The sequence below is a fragment of the Haplochromis burtoni genome, unplaced genomic scaffold (assembly GCF_018398535.1).
Source record: "Haplochromis burtoni strain Fernald_Lab_line unplaced genomic scaffold, NCSU_Asbu1 Contig_70, whole genome shotgun sequence".
NCBI lineage: Eukaryota > Metazoa > Chordata > Actinopteri > Cichliformes > Cichlidae > Haplochromis > Haplochromis burtoni.
Window position 1 is genome coordinate 853,350 of NW_024582431.1, and position 21,914 is coordinate 875,263.

Below are 21,914 nucleotides of genomic sequence, written 5' to 3' on the forward strand. Positions count from 1 at the left end.
CCCCTTCATAAATCATGTTCACTACAGTCTATCTACTAATATAAGTAACCAACCAATTTCTGAGCCACACAAGTTTGAAGGCATTTTTGACGCTCAAAATGTGGTTTTAGTGTTAGTGTGTTAGGTTCTTGTTAGGTTTAGGCTAAAGGTTAGACATTCATATTTGATGGTTAGGTTTAGGGAACGCATTGTGTCAATTAGATTTCCTCACTTAGATATAAAATGCAAGTGTGTGTGTGTGTGTGTGTGTGTGTGTGTGTGTGTTTGTTTTTCAGAGGCAAACTTATTTGTCCCACTAGCGTTTCCATATCTCATCAGTTCTGATAGTTTGTCTGCGTTTTTGAGTCCTTATGTTGACGCTGTTATTATTATCATTTTTGTTATGATCGTATTATCGCGATGGTTGTTGTTCTCTCGCTGAAGACTCCAGTGAAAAAATTGCCGAAAACGCGCAGTAAGCGTCGGTAATCCTGAGCGGACCAATCACAGTAGCTGATAGTTACTTCGCCACCAAGTTTTGTTACGACGTATTTCCCGCTGAAGAGTAACTTGGCGACAGTTTTCTGTGTAGCTCCGCCCCTTCTGCGCACAGCGGCTACCTCAGGTGTCTCCGAGCTGGTCCCACTTGAGTGCAGGAGGCGGCGGTAGCTGGTAGTTTTAGTCGACTGTGACCGGAGCGTTGCTTTCCCCTTAGGTCTACTCGCACCGGAGGATCGGCTGAATGGCAGACATGGAGGAGACGGGCGGTGTAAGTGCGTACGGAGCTGCGCTCGCAGGAGGAGGTTTCGACTTTTACAAGTTTATCCGCCAGCCTCAGACCATCGTGCGCTTTCTCAGCTGGGTGAGTGCTGTTTGTGTTTGAAACTAAAGGTCCAGCGGGGTATGTGAGCAAGTCCGCGCACAGAGGTGAAGAGATGAGATACGTTGGTAATGCCGCGGGACAGCGGGCAGCTTTGTGCGCTTCCTCCGGCGGGCGTCGTATTTACAGCAAGACTCTCCGTGACAGCGCCGCAGGTCACCCCCGCTGCTGCTGACTGAAAACTGCACTTCCGGGAAAACACTACCTGCCAGATATCGGCATTAATAATTAACTCCTTATAATCCACAAGATTACATTCTCATAATTTCACTTCACACAGCGGATGGAAGTCGATGTTTTTAAAAGTCTTTATTATTCGAGGCTGAAGCGTCAGAGTAGGTGGTGTTTACATTGAAAAGGGGAAATCGTGCTGAGAGAAAGTTCTCGGAACTTTTACAGCCCTAATCACCTGTTGCTGGGTAAATCTTAAGGCACGCAGAATTTGGGATGTGCAAAGTCCTAAATGAATCTCAATGAGACCGTTGATATAGTGAAAAACATACTGTTGTGCAACCCTGAGTGACTGAGCAGACACCGAAGGATTGTTTTCTGTCCTTGAACACTTCCTAGTTGAAATCGAGCTACGACATCTCCACAGAATGTACTAGGCTTGACTGTCGTGTGCTTTGTAAATGAAGATTAATATTCTCCCGTGCAGGACAGGCCCGGGCAAAGACGAGCGCACACATTAATCTGCAGAGTGAACAGTTTTTAGTGTGGCAGATGAGGACAGACTGTGCCCTTGGTTGTAGCTGTAGCTGTTGTATATGTGTGTCAGTGGTAAACAGGGGCTAACAGGCAGGTAAGGTGACACCCGCTACTCTGTTATGCTTGTTGAATGTCTGCTACTGATCTCCCCCTGTGACTCGCACACATATGCAGTGCAGCTGTGCTCATCTCAGATTCTTCCAGGCTGGATCACTGTGTATCTCTGGTGATTTTAATCTTAGAAAATGACACCTGCATGTATGATTGCACAAAAGAGGAGCACACCTGGTCCTGGGACCAGTGTTATCATAGTTTTTATTTAACTTTTTTTTTCCATTTTCCATTAACGCTGGCATTTATTGCAATATTGTGTGTAACGAATGAATTGTGTACCAGTGAATGGAATATGTTGCCCGGCTGTTGTAACTAGGCAAATATTTTTTTTTAATACAAAAACTTTTGCAATATCATTCAACACAGTTTAACCTTTATTGGAATACCGCATTACCACATAGTGTGCTCCAAAACATGGGAAAAGGAGAAGTGCGAATCGCCTCCAGTTCCTCAGAACTTTCCAACAACATGATTGTGGGATTTATCTTCCTATTTTGTACCAGTTTTCTTAGTAAATATGACTCTCCTTACATTCAGTCATTTTACTGCTTTTCGTAGCTTCTCCAGGGCAAACTTCCTGCATGCCTTCCTGAATTTGCACTTATAATTCCATATGATTGAGAGACCTTTCTAAGTATGAACAGCAACTGTTGTTTAAATAACAGTTTTGACCAATCTGACCACAAACTTAAGACATTTCCTGTATAAAGGGTATGTCCAGTTGTTTCTTTTCCACAGAGTCTTTTTATATTTTTGTTATTTTGATCACTTGTATTGTTACATATTTTTACACACCTGTTTGTTTTGGGTTTTTTGTTTGTTTTTTTGCTTTTTGGGTGGAAGGGCTATAACAGCCTTACCTGAAACAAAAAAGGGCATACACTCGCTCCTGGCCATTAAAAGTAGCTACACCTTCCCTGAAACAGTATATTTGCAGTATATTTATGTAACTAAATGCGTGTCATTTAGGTTTAATGCAAAAACAAGTCATCCAAACAAATCTTATTTGCGTTGCTTATTGACTGAAAGTTCAAATCAACATGTGACACTTGTGCGTCAGTTCGACATTTGTTATTCATTGCACAAACACTTTCTGTTCTTTTAAAAATGTACAAAAATTTCCATCTACTCCTCTGAAAGTCCCTGTCTTACTTTTGTTCCATTTTAGGGAACCCCCCTCCCCGCTTTTCACTTCTCCAATGTCTCTGTCTGCAGCTCATTTTCTGTATCGTTGGTTTCATCCCACCAGCAGGACTTTGGCCTTCTTTCCCTTCCCACCAGTTAAACAGTCTCTCTCTGTCCTCCTCCCAGATCTCATTATAAGCAATGTTAGGGAGCTGGTGGCATCTCAGGAATCACATGGCAGGCAGCTGCACTCAGAAGTAGGTCACATGGTTAGGTGGGTAACCAGAGCACAGGGAAGCCAACCACGGGACAGCCTGTCAGAGGGAATAAACACTCCACATACTAACATGAAGGAAAGTCCATATTTCAAGAATTGATAGTAAGAAAAGATGTTATGTTATAATTATGTAGCTTGTCCATTTTCCACAAAAATCACCCGCTTTTGTGACTTTGTTGTTGCTAAACAGTTTCATTTCATTTTGATAGATGTGGTGTGAAGACAAGACAAACCTGGGGGTGTTTGCTAACTTTCTCACATGAGTTCTAAAACAAGGCCTCTTTTTGATCCTACTTCCAGCTGTTGCATACAAAAACACATTATTGAAGAATTGGCTGCTTAAAAAGTATTTTACATGTTGCCTTCATGCTACAGCACATTACGTATTTTCTAGGAACTTTCATTTTTCATAAAGTTAGAACAACGGCTGTCTGGAAGGAGCTGAAAAGGTCATGTAATGCCTGCAAAGAGTTAAACACCTTCACATGTTTGAAGGTCTGAAAAACAAATAACACTTGAAAGCACAAAGTTCTTTACTTGCCCAACAGGTTTAATTTTTGATCTGCGCGCCAACGTTCTGTAAGCTACACTGAACTCACAGATCCAAAGACAGGTGAAGATCTTTTCCTGGTTTTATGTTTATTAACAACAGCATATCTAAAATGCAGATTGTTGTTTTCCATCCATTTTGCCAATTTTGGTGACCTTCACTCTAAATATCCAGCCTCTGCTTGATGCAGAGACACAGACACACAGTGATACAGCACTTCTTTAGTACTGACACTGGTGTCGTTGGGTTCTTGGCAATACAAAGTGTCCAGTGTAAAATTCATAAACTTTATTCCTAACTATAAGTAAACATCAGACATGGCATAAAAAATGACTGAAACAAAATGTAACAAGTAAATAAATACATAAATGTAACTATTCATCAGTTACTTAAATAATGCATAGTGCAACCAAGAAAAATTATTTGTATTTTTTTGTCATTGTAGTTTGGTATGAGAGTCATTTCTGCGTTTTCCTGTCGTTTAAAGTCATGCTGGTTTCTCTCCTCTGGTCTGTTTCACCGTGTGCATGATTGGAGACAACTCAGACAAGTAAAGGATGATAATGTTACTGTAACTGACAATAACCCTGACAAATGTTAAAGAGAGAGCGAGCAAGAAGCTGACAGCGACAGAGCTGCCGCTGCATTTTTATCAGGTTTTCTGGGTGTTTTTTTTTTTTCTTCTATTTTAAACCACGAAGAAAAAAGTAGAACTTGTTGGTTTAACAAACCTAAAGTATCTCCAAACTGCTCACACAGTATCTTCGTCTAGCCTATTGTAGCTCTCCAGGGCACAGTTGTACATGCCGAACATCACATTGGATGAATTTTATTTTTAAACAACAATATTATAATGGTGGATTTGCGGCACATGTTACACATGATAGAAAAATATCTGTTTTTGTTGACTCTTAGCTTATTGAATTCGCTATGAGCGTCACAAGTTTATATGTACATTAAGTCAAACAAGATCAGCTTAAGACTGGACACCTCTGCCAGGGCTGAGATATCCCTGCACATCATTCATAAATTGAGTCCAGGAGGATGTCTGGACCCTGATTAGTTTGAGATATTTTGAGCGATGCAAACATCAGCTTTTACCAACAATTCCGCGTTTATTTACTCTTCATTCGTTTTCATTAATGCCCGCCTTCTTTTCTCTTTTTCTGTAGATTTTTGCCATGGTGGTGTTTGCCTGTATCACGGGAGAGGGCTACGTTAACACCCCCTACGAAGCTGAAGCCAAATGCATCTTCAATCACAACGACTCGGCGTGTCATTATGCAGTCGGTATCGGGGTGATTGCTTTCCTGGCATGTGTGGCCTTCCTCGTGTTGGACGTTTACCTGCCTTTTATGAGCAACGCAGAGGAGAGGAGGTTTGCTGTCGTTGCTGACCTGGGATTCTCTGGTGAGCATGAACGTTTATTTTTATAAAGATTGCACAAGGAAGAAGAGACTGACAGAAAAACCTGAGGCAATGACAGGCAAAATAGTTGGTGGTGATGCAAAGTGGGTGGGTGTGTTTGCAGAAGCGTGTTTACAGCCTGGTGCAAACATAGTTTCAGCCTCTATATGTAATTTATCTATTCGTAGCAGCTGTAAAGAGGGCGAAAGCATTTTTAGAACTCACTCATTTGGATTCTGTGAAGAGTTAAAGTTGGGGCATGGCTGCTTTGATTGACAGGTGATAGGTGATTGCTATCTCCTGGGCCTCACCTCTGCTAATTAGAGTCACCGAATTGTACCCTCGGCTCTGTTTGTGCTGTTGTTTCCCTTTGGAGCATCTGTCCTTGGGAATATGAATTACCCACTCCTGACATAGAGGGAAGGGTCACTACATGTTAATACAAAGTACCTCTTAGTGATCACCTTTAATCCTATAATGCAAGGGTGTCAAACATAAAGGCCCAGTGACCAGAATGGGCCCAATAAAGACTCAGGTCTGGTCCACTGGATGGCTTTGGACAATGTGCAATGTGGAAGGCATAGATTTTTGCATTTTAACTGTGTTTTCATAAGTTTTAGATTTATTTATTTTTTCTACGGATAAAGAGCTCTCCCATTGCCATTCATACTACACCAAATTAAGATAAACAATAAAATAACAGAACATTTCCCGATTTTGAGGTCAGAAATATGTGTTTCTTCTTTCATTCATTTCAGTGATCTAGATAAACTCAAACGTATTGTTGAAATGGCGCTTCTTTCTTCTTTAAACTTGGTTCTCTGAATCATTCGCGTCCTGATGGGAGTGCTCTCTTTCAAGATGATACTCGCATCCACTTGGCATGAGCTAAATGGCTACAGCCTTTGCAGTCATCACGTCATAAACTAATTGAGCATCTTATGGAGATTATAGATTGAAGTGTTTTCACCACCATCGTCAAAAACGCAAGAAAGCGAGTGATTCATGCATTCAAGCTGTTCCTAAAGCGTGAACTTGTTCATGTCGAAAGCCTCTGAGTGTTGGTGTAATCTGGGACAGGCTGCTGACTGTTTCCCTGACATAACGCAGTATTCATCATTGCAACATTAGACGTGGAATGAGCTGCAGGGTGGAGGAGGAGTATGACCTCACATATTCAGATGAAAATAAACAGACATCGGCTTTCCACAGTCAGCCATTCTTCAGGAAAACAAAAGAGTGTTAGTTTGGAAAAACGGCGCGTTTTCGTGCGAGCAGACGGAGACGGGGGAATCCTTTTGTTTATCTTTTCATATCTGTATTTTCAGCTGAACGCTTCTGTTCCTCCATCCAGTGAGGAAAAGGTGATCATTTGTGCGTCCGTTTCTCTGGATGTTTGTTTTAGGAGTGTGGACCTTCCTGTGGTTTGTGTGCTTCTGCCTGTTGGCCAGTCAGTGGAGTAAAACTCCCGATGACCACTCAATCCCCAAAGACGCCGCACGTGCCACCATCGCTTTCTCGTTCTTCTCTATCGCCACCTGGGTGAGTGGGATTGCGGCTTTGATTTAGTCACTTTAGCATTCAGTAAAATTTAGTTTTGAAAGTATTTTGTAGATATTTTGATTGTGTACTCGATGTTGTACTTTTTTCTGATTTAAAAGAGTGCTTTAACATTTTAGAAAATGTACTGATTCCCTTAGATGTGTTTGTTAACCCCAGTCTTGTAGCTTTTCATTAAGATTAAGATAACAGTGTATCTATGACAGAGGATAAGGAAAAGCCTAATAAGTCCACTCTAAAGAGCTGCTTACATCTTGGTGCCAGATACCACAGAGCCCTTCAAATTGTATTTCTAGCCTATTCCTCAGCAGGTTAGAGCTGCTTCTGGCAGAAAACAGAGGTTTAACACTTTAGGCAGGAATGCTCAGTGTTTTTGGCTCATCAGTGCATAATGAGTGTCTCCCATTAATTTTTTAATCTTGTGTAAAATTTGCATTATTTCTGTTATTGCTGAAAAAATGCTCATCGGCCTCTCGTGTGATTAATTACTTGCACATTTTTCACAGAAGCTTGAATGACTTCATCATTTTTATTCTCATCATGCAGGGAATCCTAACATACTTCGCCCTGGGTCGTTTCCGCCATGGTGTAAAGGATGTTGCCATCCCTACCTACACGGAGACGGTGCCGGATATTGCCACCCCTTATCCTCCAACCTATGCCCCCACCTCCTACAATCCCACCACTTACACCCCCACCACTTACACCCCCACTACTTATACAGCCTATCCCAGCAATTTGCCTGACATCCAACAGCAGCCTCCTCTCGCCCAAAACCTCCCGCCCAAGGTAGATGCCGGCTACCAGCCGCCCAGCTACTGAGACAGAGGGGAGGTCACATGGGCCAGGTGGTGTTCGTCTGTCGGTGGACTGACTGCAGTTGCACTGCACACCCGCAGAGCTATATCATATTGATGTGGTTTCACGCTGATTTAACGATGTCAGATTTGAGAGCCTGAGCAGTGCAACTCCATGTTAGAGAAGAGGAACACTGCTGTTTACGTCAGTGGGTCTGTGATCAGGTCTTAAGACATCAGGCTGACTGCTGAGATTAGTGCTGATGATTGGGTAATCTGACCTTTGACCCCTGTGCAAAGATGCAACTTTTACCTCAAATGAGCAGATCCTGGAGGTAGAAGAGGGTCACATAATGTGACATTATGAAGAGTGCTTATGACAGCCACAAGTGGACGAGGCCGGCATTTAATGTGTTGCTCATGAATCTGTTGGAACTTGAGGATATGCATTTATACAAACAATTCACAAGTAAAACTGCCATTTTCATGGTTGTATGTGCCTGATTATATTTTCTTATTTGGTCATACGTTTTGTTTTGTTTTGTTTTGTTTGTTCAATTTATTAAGCCTGTGGAGATGCAACTAGTTTACGAGGTATTAAATTAATTTGCAAATGCGAGTTGACTGTTAGTGTGAAAAACTACTGTAAAGCCAAATTCTGACAGAATTGTATTTTGTGAAACTTGGGAGTCTACATACAACCATAAAATTATCTATCCATAAATGTATTCTTTTCCATGTTTACTAACTGTGAGGACCCTGAATTTAATCAAGTCTGACTGAGGCAAATACAGCAGATTTGTGTTTGTAAAAAAAATTGGTTAAATGTTTCCAGCCTGCAGCAGCGTTCATTGGACTTTGATCCCACCTTTAAGATAGAGAGGAGGGAGGAGACTCTACACAACTATGCATTCATTGAACAGATTTACCATATCCTAATACAGACGAGTAATTTATTAACTGCCATTTACAATGCTTTCTTGCTAGCCTGTGAACAGATCAGCCTCACACTTCCTCCAAGGTCTCAGTGACATTTTGTTTCCTCAACACTGATTATTATCTGCTTCTAGTGTTCACTGTGGGAGAGGAAATATACCCTGTGTGTTAGTATAGTTACAGAATAAGTGCTTAATTTGCAACATGTGCATCCACCACATACACTTAGAAAATCTGGGGTTATGCAATGTTGCTTTGTGCCCAACAGTTAAATGTTTGCTGGTTTTTAATCTCAGCTGTTGTCGATCTGATTACACTCAAAACTTGGCCTGGCATCAGTTTTGGCGTGGGTGTGCAAACTCTGAATTGTCAGTTGGATGGGCTCATACTCACTAAACATTTTTCTTATGCTTCTGCTTTTATATCCGTGGATGGGGAATAAGGTTTGTTCCTTTAAAGATGTGCATAAATTACTGAAGCCAACTGTATGAAAACATTGCTTATTTATCATTTGTGCATCAAAGGGAGAAATTTGAATGACATATGTAAGATGGTGAATGATAGTAAATTGTGCCATGATTAAATCTTGAAGTTATTTTAAGGTTAAGCAGCTGTGCATCACAGCTGCCCTCACTGCTGTGCGTGAATGAGTTTTGTTAATTTCCATACTGTTGAAAGTTCTGAAATCAAAATTAGCAACCCGTAGTTGTCAGTGAAAGGAGCTTGAAATGATTCAACTATGTTTTCCTTTAACATTATTTCCTGTTTGCAGCTTCAAAAGTAAGCCATATCTGCCTCAGTGACAAAAATGTAAAGTGATTATTTGCTGCACGTATCAAGTACAAAGTATCCTGCATTTGTGCTTTTGCTTAAATGTTAATCATAACTGGGTTAATGCACATAGCCTCATGTTTTAGATGCGAGACTGGTTTGATTTGCATGGTCTGCAAGTTTTATAAACACTGATCAAATTGTGCTTGGTTCATTGGTTTTTCTATCATTTCCTGTTTTGTTTTTGATCAAGTTCAGTTTCTTTTGCCTTCGTGCCAATGTCACAGATGCACAACTGTTGAATAAAGTCATAGGTTCAGGCGTCTTGTGCATGCTGCGTCATTCATTTGCTGCAGTAGTACAAGTTTAATATAGTTTGCAGAGGATATGCTGTACTTTCCCATCCCAACATGACAGCTCACAGCACAGCCTTTGAGTCTGCCTGGATTTAAACAGGTTATTTTAGGCCTCAGATGCTTGTGAGTGTATTTACCGGTAATTACATATCACAGTATGCACTAAACATTTACATCTTAAAAGTAAAGAATTCTGCAGAAATGGCAAAGAGTTTCACCACACATTTTACTTACAATATATAGTAAAACGTTGAGTCTGTGTTTCCATTGAGTATGGCCTTGTGAATGTCAGTACATTTGTTAAACACCTTACATTTACTAATGCTACAGTTCAAGATGTCAAAAGCAACCTAAACTAATGTTACAGATATCACCAAAACACTGAATTCTGTGACAGCAGGTTGTTTACTTAGATTCAAGGTTATTAAGTGCGTCAAGTAAATAATATATATATATCTATCAAATAGACACCAAATACAAACCAAATAATCTGATTTGATCATATTCTTTAGCAGACATACAAATAAAGATTCAGTTATTTCAAATAAAAACCCATTTACTCTGCAATCTGCTCACACACACACACACACACACACACGATTAAATGTCTGAACTTGTACACCAAGTCTTTGTTTCGTCTTCAGAGGTGTAGAGAGGAGAAGAGCTTCCTGGGAACACCGCTGTCCACGAGTTTTCCTATGAGGGCATTTTGTGGAGTTTCGTTCCTGAAGGGAGAACTGTTCTCTTTGTCAACCATCAGACCTCCGTAACACTTTCTGCACACCGCCTGATATTTGTCTGCTCCACCAATCACTTCCACCTATGACACAGACAAGACTTTATAAGTATACAACAGATTTATTGCAGACTCTCCATCTCCAACTCTAAAGCACTGGAGAAAATACAGGAAATGGTGAGAAAAATTGTCATTATTTTATATCACTGGATTTTCTATGGCATATTTTCATTCGTTTGAAGTCATCAGCATCATGCTCATCAAAGATGGGTTAGTTCCAGTTAAATCCAGAATCACTAATTAAATATAAGTGAACACTTCTTTTATGTTTTTAATATATTTACTGCATACAGACACTAAGTCTGTCTCATCACCACCCTTTGAAGAGTTCTTTTATCACAGCCTCAGTTATGCCTCCTCACCTCCTTTTCAGCTCCTATCCTCTTGGTGTAGGCAGCTTCTTTGAAACACTGCATGCAGACAGCGTGGAGCTTCACTACACTCTCCGCCAGAGGAACAAGGTTCAGGATGTTTCCAAACGCCTACAAGAATGTGCAGGACAGCAGAAAAGCACAGTCAATATCACTGAATGAACAGAGGTATAATTGCATTACAAGAAAAGAATAGACAATGTAGTGTGGAATAATGAGCGCATTGAGCCGTCTGCATCAGTTCTGCTCCTGCAGATTGTTCAGCATTTCCTTAAAAATGTTCATCGTCTGGGACATTTTGTTACCCCTTTTTCCCAGAGCGGTGCTTGGTGTTGCCCTGCAGCAGCCACAGTCTACCTGTATCGCACTGATATGTGGACACTACTCACCTTTCTCTGGAAGGTTCCATCTAAGGCAGCTACAATGATTGTCTTCCCCAAATTAGCCATCTCCTCACAAAACTCCACAGCATCTGGGAACTGCAACATGAAGGAAGCAGAGTATTTAATGAAGGTCTCTATGCAAGTAAAGACCTATTAAATCAAATAATTTTTTTTAAGCACTGGTCATTCAGGCCAGTGCAACTAGCAACCTCAGATGGCTGACAAAGTAACAAAACAAGTTTCTGTGACGACCAATTTTAAATAAATTAAAAATAAGCTGAAATGTAAGTTTAGAATAGCCTAAGGGAGCACATCAAATGAAATTCAGAAATTACTTTAAATATTTTAAATCCAAAATTTTAAGAAAATGGATGAAAAAAGTAAAAATATATAAAAGAAATAACTAAAAACAAGGCTAGAGAAAATAAAATAAATAAATTAAAAAAAAATAGCACAATGGCTATTAAAATTTTAAGAGTGTAAGAAACCAAAACAACAAAACTGAATAAACCCAATATATTAGTTAAAATGGAAAAATAAATAAAAACAAAGTAAATGTCTATCAAAATATCTAATAAAAAAAAAGGACTTTATTTTAAAGTCAGAAAGGTAGCAGTATAGGATTTTTTTCAAAAAAGGAGAGAGAAAAAAACAAAAAACAATGGGGTAAATGTAAAATGTAAATATATAGATAGACTTACAAACTGTCCTTCATCGATTCCAATCACACAAGCTCGTAGTGCCAAAGGCCGCACATCCCTCAGACAATTTGCTGGTACAGCTTCCATTGTGCTTCTAAAAAATGTACCAGAGAGAAGGAACTTAACTTCAGACAGATGATGTGCAGGCCAGTCACATTTGCTGTGACTGACCTGCTGAAATATTTACACAATCCATTTGCACACTAACTCCTCCACAGGAAAATGCACATCTGAGAAGTCTCACCACTAGAGGTCAGCTGGTGCTAACGTGTCATAACTTGGATTAAGGTAAAAGGAAGCAGCAAACGCAGCTTCTCTATTTTTATTAAAACTCACCTTTTAGAGAATTACTTAATTGCTGTATTTGTTTGATGTTCATTATTATATGAAGACAATCAGTGGGATTATGCTTTCAGGTGTTCTACCTCTGCTGTATAACAAAATTATTGTTAAGAACTAATGTGTCCAGAGAGAGCACTTCCAGCCTAAGGTGTACTTGTCGGAAAATTGCATGCAGCTGTGCACAAATTAAAAATGAACTACTAAGCAAGACTGCATTGGGCTAATGTCTCCTCTTCCTCCTATTATGAAAACCAGAGGGTATTTCTGTGGATATGAACAGCTCAGCTAAACAACAAAGTAAACAGAAAAAACGAGGCTTACTTGTCATGAGTGGCCATGCCCGTGTCGGAGTACCGTGTATCTTTGGCATATTTGATCACCAGGCAGTTGTACTGGGCTATCTGGAAACGGCGCACTCTTCTCATCAGTTCAGTGCTGCAGAATAAATAAAGTTTGCAAACATCAGTTAAAGCTGGATGTTTATTTTCTACATGGACATAAAGCTATAGTGCAGACACTATACACGTAAGCGCGGTAACGAATGCTACATAACATGATTAGTATGAAAATAGTGCAAAAATCTGTGCACTGATCGTTAAAATGTACCATATGCTGTATTAATGTGTATCAACTGTACGCTGTACAGTAACATGAACTGTTTTTATGAATGGGAGCCGGATAAACAATGCAGAATTTGGCGGGAAGTTTTGATTTGGGCGGAAAATCTTCATATAGTTTGTTTTAACATAATTTTACACGTTGGGCACGTAAAAAACTGGCTAATTAACGGCTCTAAAAATGCTTTCTTTAGGTTTATAAGTGAAGAACCCACCTTTTGCCTGAAAACATCGGTCCAAAAATTACCTGCAAACGACAACAAAGAGTCGACGTCAGGACGTGAAAGTCGGTTAGATAACAGTTTTTATCACCACAGGTATGCACCGTTTAAAGTTATTTATATTTTCTTAATTACCTGAGGGTAACTTTTGTTGTAGACACCTACCTGAATTTGTCCCCGGGCTTTCCTCGGTGAGTTTGGTAGGACTCTTGGGAAATCTACGCAGTCCATGTTCATTTAAAATACACAATAACTTAGTAATAAAAAAAATAACAGACAAAAAACCAGGTAATTACAACCGCTACTATCAACAAAACGATAATGTAGTCAGGACACAAGAAGTTGAATTTGCCGCGCCGGCAGTTGTCAGCGGATTTATCCACAGTTCCACCAATCAGCACAGAGTCACGTGATATAGTTTGAGCCAAACAGGCTCAACGGCTCATGTCTGCCACTATTGACCAATCAGAGCCAAGAGGGGTGTTTCGTTAGCCTAAAAAATGGAGGGCTAAAGAAAGGCTCTCTTTTTTAGGCTAAAAGCGCATATTTTCTTTAATAATTTACAGTTTTATGTTAATATTTTTTAAGTAAGACCCCTATGCGCTTACGTAAAATAATGTAAGTAATGTTTTTATGTTGAGTATAAAAGCAAAAGGTGTTGTTTCATATATTTTATGCATTAACATACAAGGAGTATCTACTGTATATGCATGAGGTTAATTTTATTACAAGTTTGATTGCAGGGTCACTTGATGATATTTCACTGTAATATACACTGGCTTGTCAGTTTATTAAGTACACCTGTTCAACTAGTTGTTTGCACAAGTATCGAATCATGGAAGCAAGGTGGTCAAGACAACCTGTTCAAAGAAAGTTCAAAGAAAGGTGATCATAAGTATTTCAGAAACTGCTGGTCTACTGGGATTTGTTTTTTTACTTTGATGGTTCAAAAACGAGAAAATATCCACTGGATGGCAGTTCTCTGGGTGAAAATGCCTTGTTGATGTCAGAGGACAATGGCCAGACAGCTTCAAGGTGATAGGAAATACAACTCAAATAACCACTCGTTGCAATGTGTGCAGAAAAGCATCTCTGAATGAACAACATGTGGAAGCTAGCGCAGGAGACCACACCCGGGTAACCCTATTTCATCTAAGAGCAGAAAACTGAAGCTACAGTTCACATTGGCTCATCTTAATTGGACAATAGAATAAAAAATGAAATGGAATTGGAAAAATGCTGCCTTGTATGTCTGCTGAGAGATTCAGATAGGGCCAGAATTTGGATGCATGCCTTGTATCTATCCATGGTTTTATATTGTATATTTTCTTGACGAAGTTTTGCCCCCTTGGTAACAACTGAGCATCATTTAAGCACCACCTTATCACAAAGCTTGTTTATTTATTAATTTTTTGTCTTCATCCCTTTTATAAAAACAATGATATGTAGATGGAGTTTAGTAATTATTATCTTTGGTGTTTATGAAACAAAACAGTGGGCCTATGTTTACTTATTTTGGCCAAAGTATTTATTCACAAGGCTAAAGACCCACAGTATTTACATGCTATTCCTCTGTATGTGTATTTATTAAGCATGTATCTCTGTTCTTCAAGAAATAACCTCACCACTGTTAACTGTAACATTTTTTAATGTTTCATTTTGTTTAATATCTATTTAGGTTTAATTTACTAAACATCCGATTTTCATTCAATGCACAGTCTGTATTTTCCATCAGCTGCCCCATGGGTCATCCAAATTACTGTGGTAAATAGATTCCAGCTACCTTCTGTTTTCCTTGTTTTGTCAGCTTTTTTGAATAATTTATAGTTTATGCTATTACTTGTCCTATGGCTCATTGTAGTGTAGGTTTATTCGACATTACATTAGTGTCACCTGCACTATTTGTTAAGCTCTACTTCCTGTATAGCTGTGCTTTAGGTCACATGTTTGATCAAATCCCGGAACTAGATATAAATAAAGAAAATGTAGCTTTTAGCAACCGTTACTTCCCATTTTTGTAAAGTAAACAATACGGTTTTAAGCCTCTACCACTCCCTGTCTGACATTTCTGATCTATAAACGACCACGTCCACAATAGACATGGCTGATTTATTTACTTTTCTAAAATGAGGGTCAGTCTGAAGTTCAGTCCACAGTAGAGAGCACGTCTTCTGTATTCATCAGCCAGCGACGACTTTAAACACCACAGGAGAAAAAATAATGCACTGGACAGAGATGAAGAAAGACGTAAGAGCTTAATTTTTATGATTTTTTGTTTTTTCTGTGTTATTAGGATTAGTTCAGTCTTAATTCAGTGTGAAAACAAGTAGAGATCACTCACCCTGCACAGGATTGCGTTAGGAACAGTCTGCAAAATTACCTGGCTTACTGAAACAACAGACTTGGGCAGTAATATAAAACCTATAAGACATATTTTTCTGCTATTATTTTTTTAATCTTCCGTGTAATGAGAAAATGGAGTGCGCAATTAAATCCCCCATAGAGGGCAAACACCCGGATATTGGTACTTTGGATTGTAAAATATGCTTTATTGATCCCTAAAGTTGGGAAATTACTGCGATATCGCAGCCAAAACTCAAACACAACCCACAACAACATAGTCTATAAAAAAGAATAGAGCAATAAAAAATACAAAGTCACACAACAAAATAGTTTAATAAGGTAAAATATTCAAATAAAAAAAGAATTCTGTTAAATAGTGTAATAAAGACCGATAAAAAGTTTAAATAAACTACAACAAAAGAAATATACAGAAATTATATAAAAAGCTGAATATAATGTGATGAAGTGCCTCTATAAAGTTGGTGTGTCTGACATGTCTTTATATTCCCTGTAAAGCACTTTGTAATAGATTGCTGTCTTAAAAAGTGCTATATAAATACATTTTACTTCCTTACTAAAATAAATTTAACAAAGCAAAATAAAACAGAATAACACGTACACTACTATAGTTTGTAAAAGTATTGTCAGATAACAATGCCCAATACACAGTCTAACTGTAGTGGACAGTTCCTCCAGTGTGCATTTTATAATATTTTTCAGTAGAATTTTTTTCCTTTCTTTTTTTTTTAGCAGCCCTGGTGTAATTTCACTCACCTATTTCACCTTCTAAATATTTTTTTAATGTTTTCGTCACAACTATATCACAGGACTCCCATTCTGATAGCAATAAAAAGAACTTGGAGTAATATAAGCACCAAAGCAGCGGTGTAATTGCGGCAGCAGAAGGCGCTGTTCACCGTATTTACGTCGCTGGTCGCCGGCTGATGGTGGTTGGTGTCTGTTCTTTCATGGCCGCGCAGCTCTCATGAGTTTCTCTCTCTTGCAGGAGCTCGAGAGGCAGTATTCCCCCAGCAGGTGGTCCCCCAGGATGTCGGCCGACGACGTGATCAAAGCCCACGTGAAGGCTTTAAAGGAAGGTGGGTTTGTTGTGAAGCTGGATACACACGACTGTGAAACCCGGCTGTGGCGAACAGGCAGGGCAGCAGGAACACAGGTGTCGTGCCAAATGTCGGATACTCGGGGACATCTGTGTCTGGGTCGATTATTTGTGCCTTACTTTGAAGCTTTGACACGCATTCTGACAGAGAAGCTACAGTTTTTCATTGTGCAGCATTTATAAAAACACTCACAGTGCTTAATGACTTACTCTAAGACTTCCTCTTTAATCTGCCAGATTACAAGATCCTACACCTGTGCATATTACGCATAAAACTACGTATTTTGGATATTTAATGTAGTGTGAGTACTTTTTAAAAACAAAACCTCAGTGAATAAGTAATGCTAATAAGTCTCTCTGTCATCATACGTGTAGTTTTAAGGGCTATAAACATATTTGGGGCATTTTTTTTTTTAGATCTATAAGTCTTAAACCTGAGACCCTTTTCCTGATAGAAATCACCAGTTTTGCCTGTTTTCATTTTTGATAAATGTTTTTAATTTAAGTGGTAAAATCTTTTTCTTTAAACAGAAAATAGTCTACTGATATGAAAATACGCAGCATTGCTCAGAATGATTTCTAATTAATTTGTCAGCAGTAGACAAACATGCATTTGGTCTCTTTGTATCTGTAATCATGGCGTTGTACCTAATGCTGTCTGCTGTTCAGGTACGGAGCGAGCCCGTGGTATGGCTCAAACTTTACTCAATGTCCCATATGGGGAAGGAGATGGAGAGAAACTGGACGTCTATATACCCAACATCAACTCTCTGGGTACGGACATGCATTGTTGCCCCACACACTGTTATCCTCCAGGTACAGAGCTGGTATAGGATTAACAGGCCTCATCCTCTCTCTTTCAGATGTCCACCTTGTTGTTTACATACATGGAGGCTACTGGCAGTTTCTCAGGTCTGTGCTGTTGCTGGAATCTCTACATTTCTAACCATAATTCGATTTCTGGGTCATTCATTTTGGGTTTTTGTGGTCACACAGCAAAGAGGAGTCTGGGTTCATGGCTGTTCCGCTCATTGATAAAGGTGTAGTGGTGGTTGCAGTCGGTTACGACATTGCCCCCAAAGGTAGTCTTTCCATTTTTGACAGTATTGTTTCCGTTCTCTCAGGTGAAAAAGGATGATTTAAGAAGATGAACTGAAAAATGTCAGCTTCCTGTTGTGACCTTTCTTTTCAGGTAACATGGACCTGATGGTATCACAAGTTCGCAGGAGTATTGTGTCTGTCGTTCAGCAGTATTCTCACATCAGGTAGCATTGCTTGTTTTTTATATTTGGATTGTATTGTATTTCTTTATTTCTTTAGTTCTTTAAACCTGATGATGAAGAATGTGAAAGCTCATCATCGTCAGGCTTGAAGGATGTCATCTTAAAGCCTCCCAATCTAATGAAATTGTATTTGCAGCTGACTAAAATGTCACTGCCTCTGTTGTAAACGCACTGTGTGTCGTTCTGATGATTCACTCAGTGGTCTGTACCTGTGTGGCCACTCTGCTGGGGCACACCTGGCTGCAATGGTCCTCTCAACTGACTGGTCGCAGTACAGCATCACTCCCCAGATTAAAGGTGAAGGCTGTCAGTTGAAACGGGACATGTAATCAGTAATATAATAAGGCAGAAGTAATTCAGTATTAACAAAATAGGAGGTTAAAACATGATACATTTTTGTTTTCTGATTGTGTTTTAGGTGCTTTTCTTGTGAGTGGCATCTATGACCTCCTGCCCATCTTGTCCACCTACGTCAACGAGCCTTTGAAGATGACAGAGTAGGTGCCTCACTACACTACAGACTGCGGGATAGCTTGTTTAGTACAACTACATACACCATCCCTGTTTTTACAGTTATCTGAGTTTAGAAACACCAATGTGGACATAGACTCTGTGCTTGGTAACAGTAGTTATACTTAAAGACGGCGGTTTTCAAAAAGTTAATATATTAATGAAAGCGACTGATGCAGGAATGCGGTATCATAGTATACTCGCATCTGAACATCTGTTGAAGCCCTGTCTTTTTGGTAGTCCAGCAGATGTATTCCCAGCAACATTGTCCATTCAAGGGGGAAATGATCCAAATCTAATTCTAAAAGTGAATAACTGGAAATTATTTTTTCCCTTTAATGTTGAAGTTACATTCTAGTTGGTTATTATACCAAAAACAGATCTAAGTTAATACGCCCTGATAAAGGCCAAATTCACCAGTTTTGCCCAATTTATTGTTTATTATGAGCGCTTAAGGCCTCAAAGCCCTTTAAAATTCGTTATTAACTAGTATCTTAATATTTACATATACAGATAAAGTAAGCTGGACTCTTATGAATAACAGGAAAATTATGGTGTTACAGTTTAACCTTTCAAAATTAGCTAGCAACCTACCTATTAAGCTGTCCTTCTTTACTACATGTGCTGCAGACATAATAAGAGTATGTTCTAGAGAACGTTCATATGATGTCTCAAAAATTTTATTTAACTTCTTTGTTGTCTTGTGTTTTATGTAATGGTTGTTATAGTTGTAAATAATCCTATCAGAAATTCCTGGATCCAGAGCCGGATCAGGATCAACTGTAAAACTGAGTCACTTGAAGTTTGGCTAAACCTCACTTCTGTTCTTACCGTTTTTGGAAAATTTCTTTCTAACACACAAACTAAACCAATCACTTAACCTTCTCAGCAGTGTTTAAAAACAGAGTGGGTGTAGTTAGAAATAAGTTACCAGACCTAGCCTGCTTCTCTTCTTGAGGCTACATTAATTGGTGCTAACACACCTGAATGTTTGGAGATTGCCTTGGAAGCTTAGTGGTGTAATCCCATTGTTTACAAACTGAAGTTGGGTTTAAAAAGTAATTAGATTTTCACAACTTGTTAACACTTTATGCAATTTCCCAATTTAATTATCGTACTTTCTCAAACTTGGTAGCTGAGGTTGGTTGATGTGCACATTTGTCTTCCATCTCAATGTGTAAATCTAAAAAGTCCTTAAACTCATTTGTCATTGTCCAAATGAGTTTAAGGACTCCTGCAGTAATCCATTTGCATTTGTCTCTAAGTGCCAGTCCGTGTGACGTAAAGAGCATTGTGTGAACGAATGTCGTGATGCTCAACACAAAGGAGAAACTGTGCGTGTAAATGTCCTGGTGTTCATCCGTGTGTCCTCCGTTGGCCTGTGGTGCCAGTCAGTGCCTCATTCCTCTGTCTCGTGGGTGTCTACTGTTTGCAGGGAGGTGGCAGTTAGAAACAGCCCCAGCAAGCTGGTCCCTCAGCTCAAACTCTCCTCCTGCAGCTGTCAGATTGTTGTGGCTGTTGCTGAGAACGACTCGCCAGAGTTTCGCAAGCAGTCTGAGGAATTTTACAAAGTCAGTACCCGTGTCTGAGAACAGATGCAGTTAATGATTGGTGTATAAGAATAATTCAAGATAAATGATTTAGCCTTTAAAACTCTGATGCTTTGTTATGCCTTTTCTTTGCTCCACTGCTTGTTTTGTCCAATTTTCAATTAGAGCTCGTATTCAATTTGCAATACAAGAAAAGCTCCCAAAAATCTAAATTCAAGCTAGAAAATGCTTGTCATTGTTCTTATAAACAACATTTAGTGCATTCCTAAAATATTCTGTTAAATCATCTCCTGGCCTTGTGGTGATTTGGTGTCTCCACCCAACAAGCAACAGTCTTTTAAGTTGTAAACCACAAGCAATATGACCTGACTCGGAAACATGGGGTCAGGCTTTTTCGTGTGTCTTTTGTTGGTGGAAACATCAATATACTTTCTAAATATGTTGTTATGCAAATCTGATATTTCCTCTGCTCTTTTTCTTGCTACCTCTTGTATTTCCTTTTAAGACTTTGGAGGCGTCAGGGCTGAATGTCACCATGGAGGATGTGGCGAATACAGATCACTTCAGTATAATCGAGAAGCTGGTTGACGGAGAGTATCACCTAACAAAGGTAAATATGCAAACAAAACCAAAGTTATTGAAAATCATTATGAATGTCAGTGCTTTTTTTTTTTTTTTTTTTAACCACTCACCCTGTCTTTCAAAGCTTTATGAGATCAATATACTGTATTAACTTATAGCCTAGTCAAATTTCACCTCCTAACATTCAGCCGCTCTTTTACTAAAAAGACTAAAAGTTTACAAGTCAAAAAAGTATCTCTGTAGATTATCTTTTCATCAAATGTTCAACAAATGTAGTTGTTTTTAACCTAATTTCTGCACATGTTTATGAACTATACGTTTTGTCATTATCTTAATTTCCTGGTTTCTTTGTAGCTTCTCCTGAAGATGATGGGGAAGAGCTGAGGTGTTTTATCCATCATCTAATATCAACATACCTCGGTATCAACGAACACCTCTGAACAGAGCCATCATGCAGCAACACTGACTAAAATATGCATTGTTTCAGATTTGTACTCTGGTAAATCTACATTTTGTGTCCATTTGGATCCTTTGTCAGTGAGGTGCGGTGGATTGTTTTGATGTCTAGTTTCACTGTTTATGACCTTGTTCACTGTAGTTACTGCTTCTTTTTTTCTTTTTAAGGCCTAAGCTTTGTATGTTTCAGCCACCATGCTATGAAATTGTGTGCCTAAAACTAAGTCACATAAAAATGGCAATGGTAGTAAAACTATAATTTTAGATTCAGTTTGCACAATAGCTGTTAAGTAATCTCTTAAAATGTTTGTCCTGTCTCGTACCTTGCAAAGTCTATTGTTAGTTTTGGTATATTTCTGGTGTTTGTGTGTGAGTGGGTCTGTCTGGTTTGTGAATTGTATTTTTTGGGGGGGACAAAAAAGCTGGAGCCTATGTCAACAATAATGAAACCGAATGTAGCTTTTTATTATAACTTCCACAATGCTTATATGTCACCCAGGGAACTTTAATATGTTGTTGCTGATAAGGAAAATAATGTGTCTTTGCACTTTTTATTTGATTATAATCTAGTTCAAGAATCTGAATATTCAGGCGTTATTTTAAATTGCAGATACAACAAAACTGAAACTGATGCACATCACTACTTATGGCCATTACTCTAACATCTGACAAAACTGTTTACATGACTATGTACACTGTGTTCTGTTTATCGTTACTTATAAAGAGAACAATCAGTAAATGTTTATATTTGAGAAGCATCAAGTCAAATTTATCTTTGTTTATTGTTTTCTTGTTTAGGAAATGATTTAAACTTGGATACAAGTGTGCAAAGGTAGTGAGGGACTCTAAATCCATTACTGTACTTAGAAAACAACAATTACATATTTGTGCAGTATAACTAATGAAATATTCTATTTTAAAATATTACAGATACTTCATTTATATTGAAAACTATAAATGGCAACTAATCAGTGATGTTTTATTGTTCTAAAGGCAGTTCCAGCAGCAGTTTTACTGTACAGTTTGGCCCATAAGTTTTTGGATAGTGATAGATTTTAACTCAAGCAGTGATTGAAGTGCAGACTTTCAGCTTTAATTCAAGGGCTTTAACAAAAGTGTTTAAGGATTACAGCAATTGTTTTTCGCATAGCTGCTCATTTTCAGAGGCTTAAAAGAAAATGG

The 21,914-nt window shown here is 38.8% G+C and overlaps 3 protein-coding genes across 3 annotated transcripts; 2 read left to right on the top strand and 1 right to left on the bottom strand.

Annotated features, from left to right (window-relative positions):
- Positions 1-547: 547 nt before the first annotated feature.
- syngr2b (synaptogyrin 2b) lies at positions 548-9,428 on the top strand. The gene is made up of 4 exons (XM_005925058.3): positions 548-841; positions 4,806-5,043; positions 6,446-6,582; positions 7,147-9,428. The coding sequence occupies exons 1-4, from the start codon at positions 722-724 to the stop codon at positions 7,420-7,422; spliced, it is 771 nt and encodes a 256-aa protein (XP_005925120.1). The 5' UTR covers positions 548-721; the 3' UTR covers positions 7,423-9,428.
- Positions 9,429-9,667: 239 nt separating this feature from the next.
- On the bottom strand, positions 9,668-13,418 carry tk1 (thymidine kinase 1, soluble). The gene is made up of 7 exons (XM_005925060.3): positions 13,057-13,418; positions 12,886-12,917; positions 12,375-12,488; positions 11,712-11,805; positions 11,017-11,106; positions 10,619-10,738; positions 9,668-10,280 (listed from the first exon to the last, which is right to left on the bottom strand). The coding sequence occupies exons 1-7, from the start codon at positions 13,126-13,128 to the stop codon at positions 10,101-10,103; spliced, it is 702 nt and encodes a 233-aa protein (XP_005925122.1). The 5' UTR covers positions 13,129-13,418; the 3' UTR covers positions 9,668-10,100.
- A 1,437-nt stretch (positions 13,419-14,855) lies between these two features.
- On the top strand, positions 14,856-21,500 carry afmid (arylformamidase). Its single transcript, XM_042221592.1, has 11 exons — positions 14,856-15,138; positions 16,241-16,331; positions 17,021-17,125; positions 17,215-17,263; positions 17,348-17,433; positions 17,544-17,616; positions 17,834-17,931; positions 18,053-18,131; positions 19,580-19,715; positions 20,200-20,304; positions 20,631-21,500. The coding sequence occupies exons 1-11, from the start codon at positions 15,112-15,114 to the stop codon at positions 20,658-20,660; spliced, it is 879 nt and encodes a 292-aa protein (XP_042077526.1). The 5' UTR covers positions 14,856-15,111; the 3' UTR covers positions 20,661-21,500.
- Positions 21,501-21,914: the final 414 nt, after the last annotated feature.

Excerpts from the sequence above, each read along its gene's own strand:
- syngr2b (XM_005925058.3), top strand. The coding sequence starts at position 722 with ATGGCAGACATGGAGGAGACGGGCGGTGTAAGTGCGTACGGAGCTGCG. Across the intron at positions 842-4,805 it reads TCGTGCGCTTTCTCAGCTGG|ATTTTTGCCATGGTGGTGTT; the intron begins GTGAGTGCTGTT and ends CTTTTTCTGTAG. Across the intron at positions 6,583-7,146 it reads TCTTCTCTATCGCCACCTGG|GGAATCCTAACATACTTCGC; the intron begins GTGAGTGGGATT and ends CTCATCATGCAG.
- afmid (XM_042221592.1), top strand. The coding sequence starts at position 15,112 with ATGCACTGGACAGAGATGAAGAAAGAC. Across the intron at positions 17,434-17,543 it reads TTACGACATTGCCCCCAAAG|GTAACATGGACCTGATGGTA; the intron begins GTAGTCTTTCCA and ends CTTTCTTTTCAG. Across the intron at positions 17,617-17,833 it reads CAGCAGTATTCTCACATCAG|TGGTCTGTACCTGTGTGGCC; the intron begins GTAGCATTGCTT and ends TGATTCACTCAG.
- tk1 (XM_005925060.3), bottom strand. The coding sequence starts at position 13,128 with ATGAACATGGACTGCGTAGATTTCCCAAGAGTCCTACCAAACTCACCG. Across the intron at positions 12,918-13,056 it reads AAGCCCGGGGACAAATTCAG|GTAATTTTTGGACCGATGTT; the intron begins GTAGGTGTCTAC and ends TGTCGTTTGCAG. Across the intron at positions 11,107-11,711 it reads GAATCGATGAAGGACAGTTT|TTCCCAGATGCTGTGGAGTT; the intron begins GTAAGTCTATCT and ends TTCATGTTGCAG.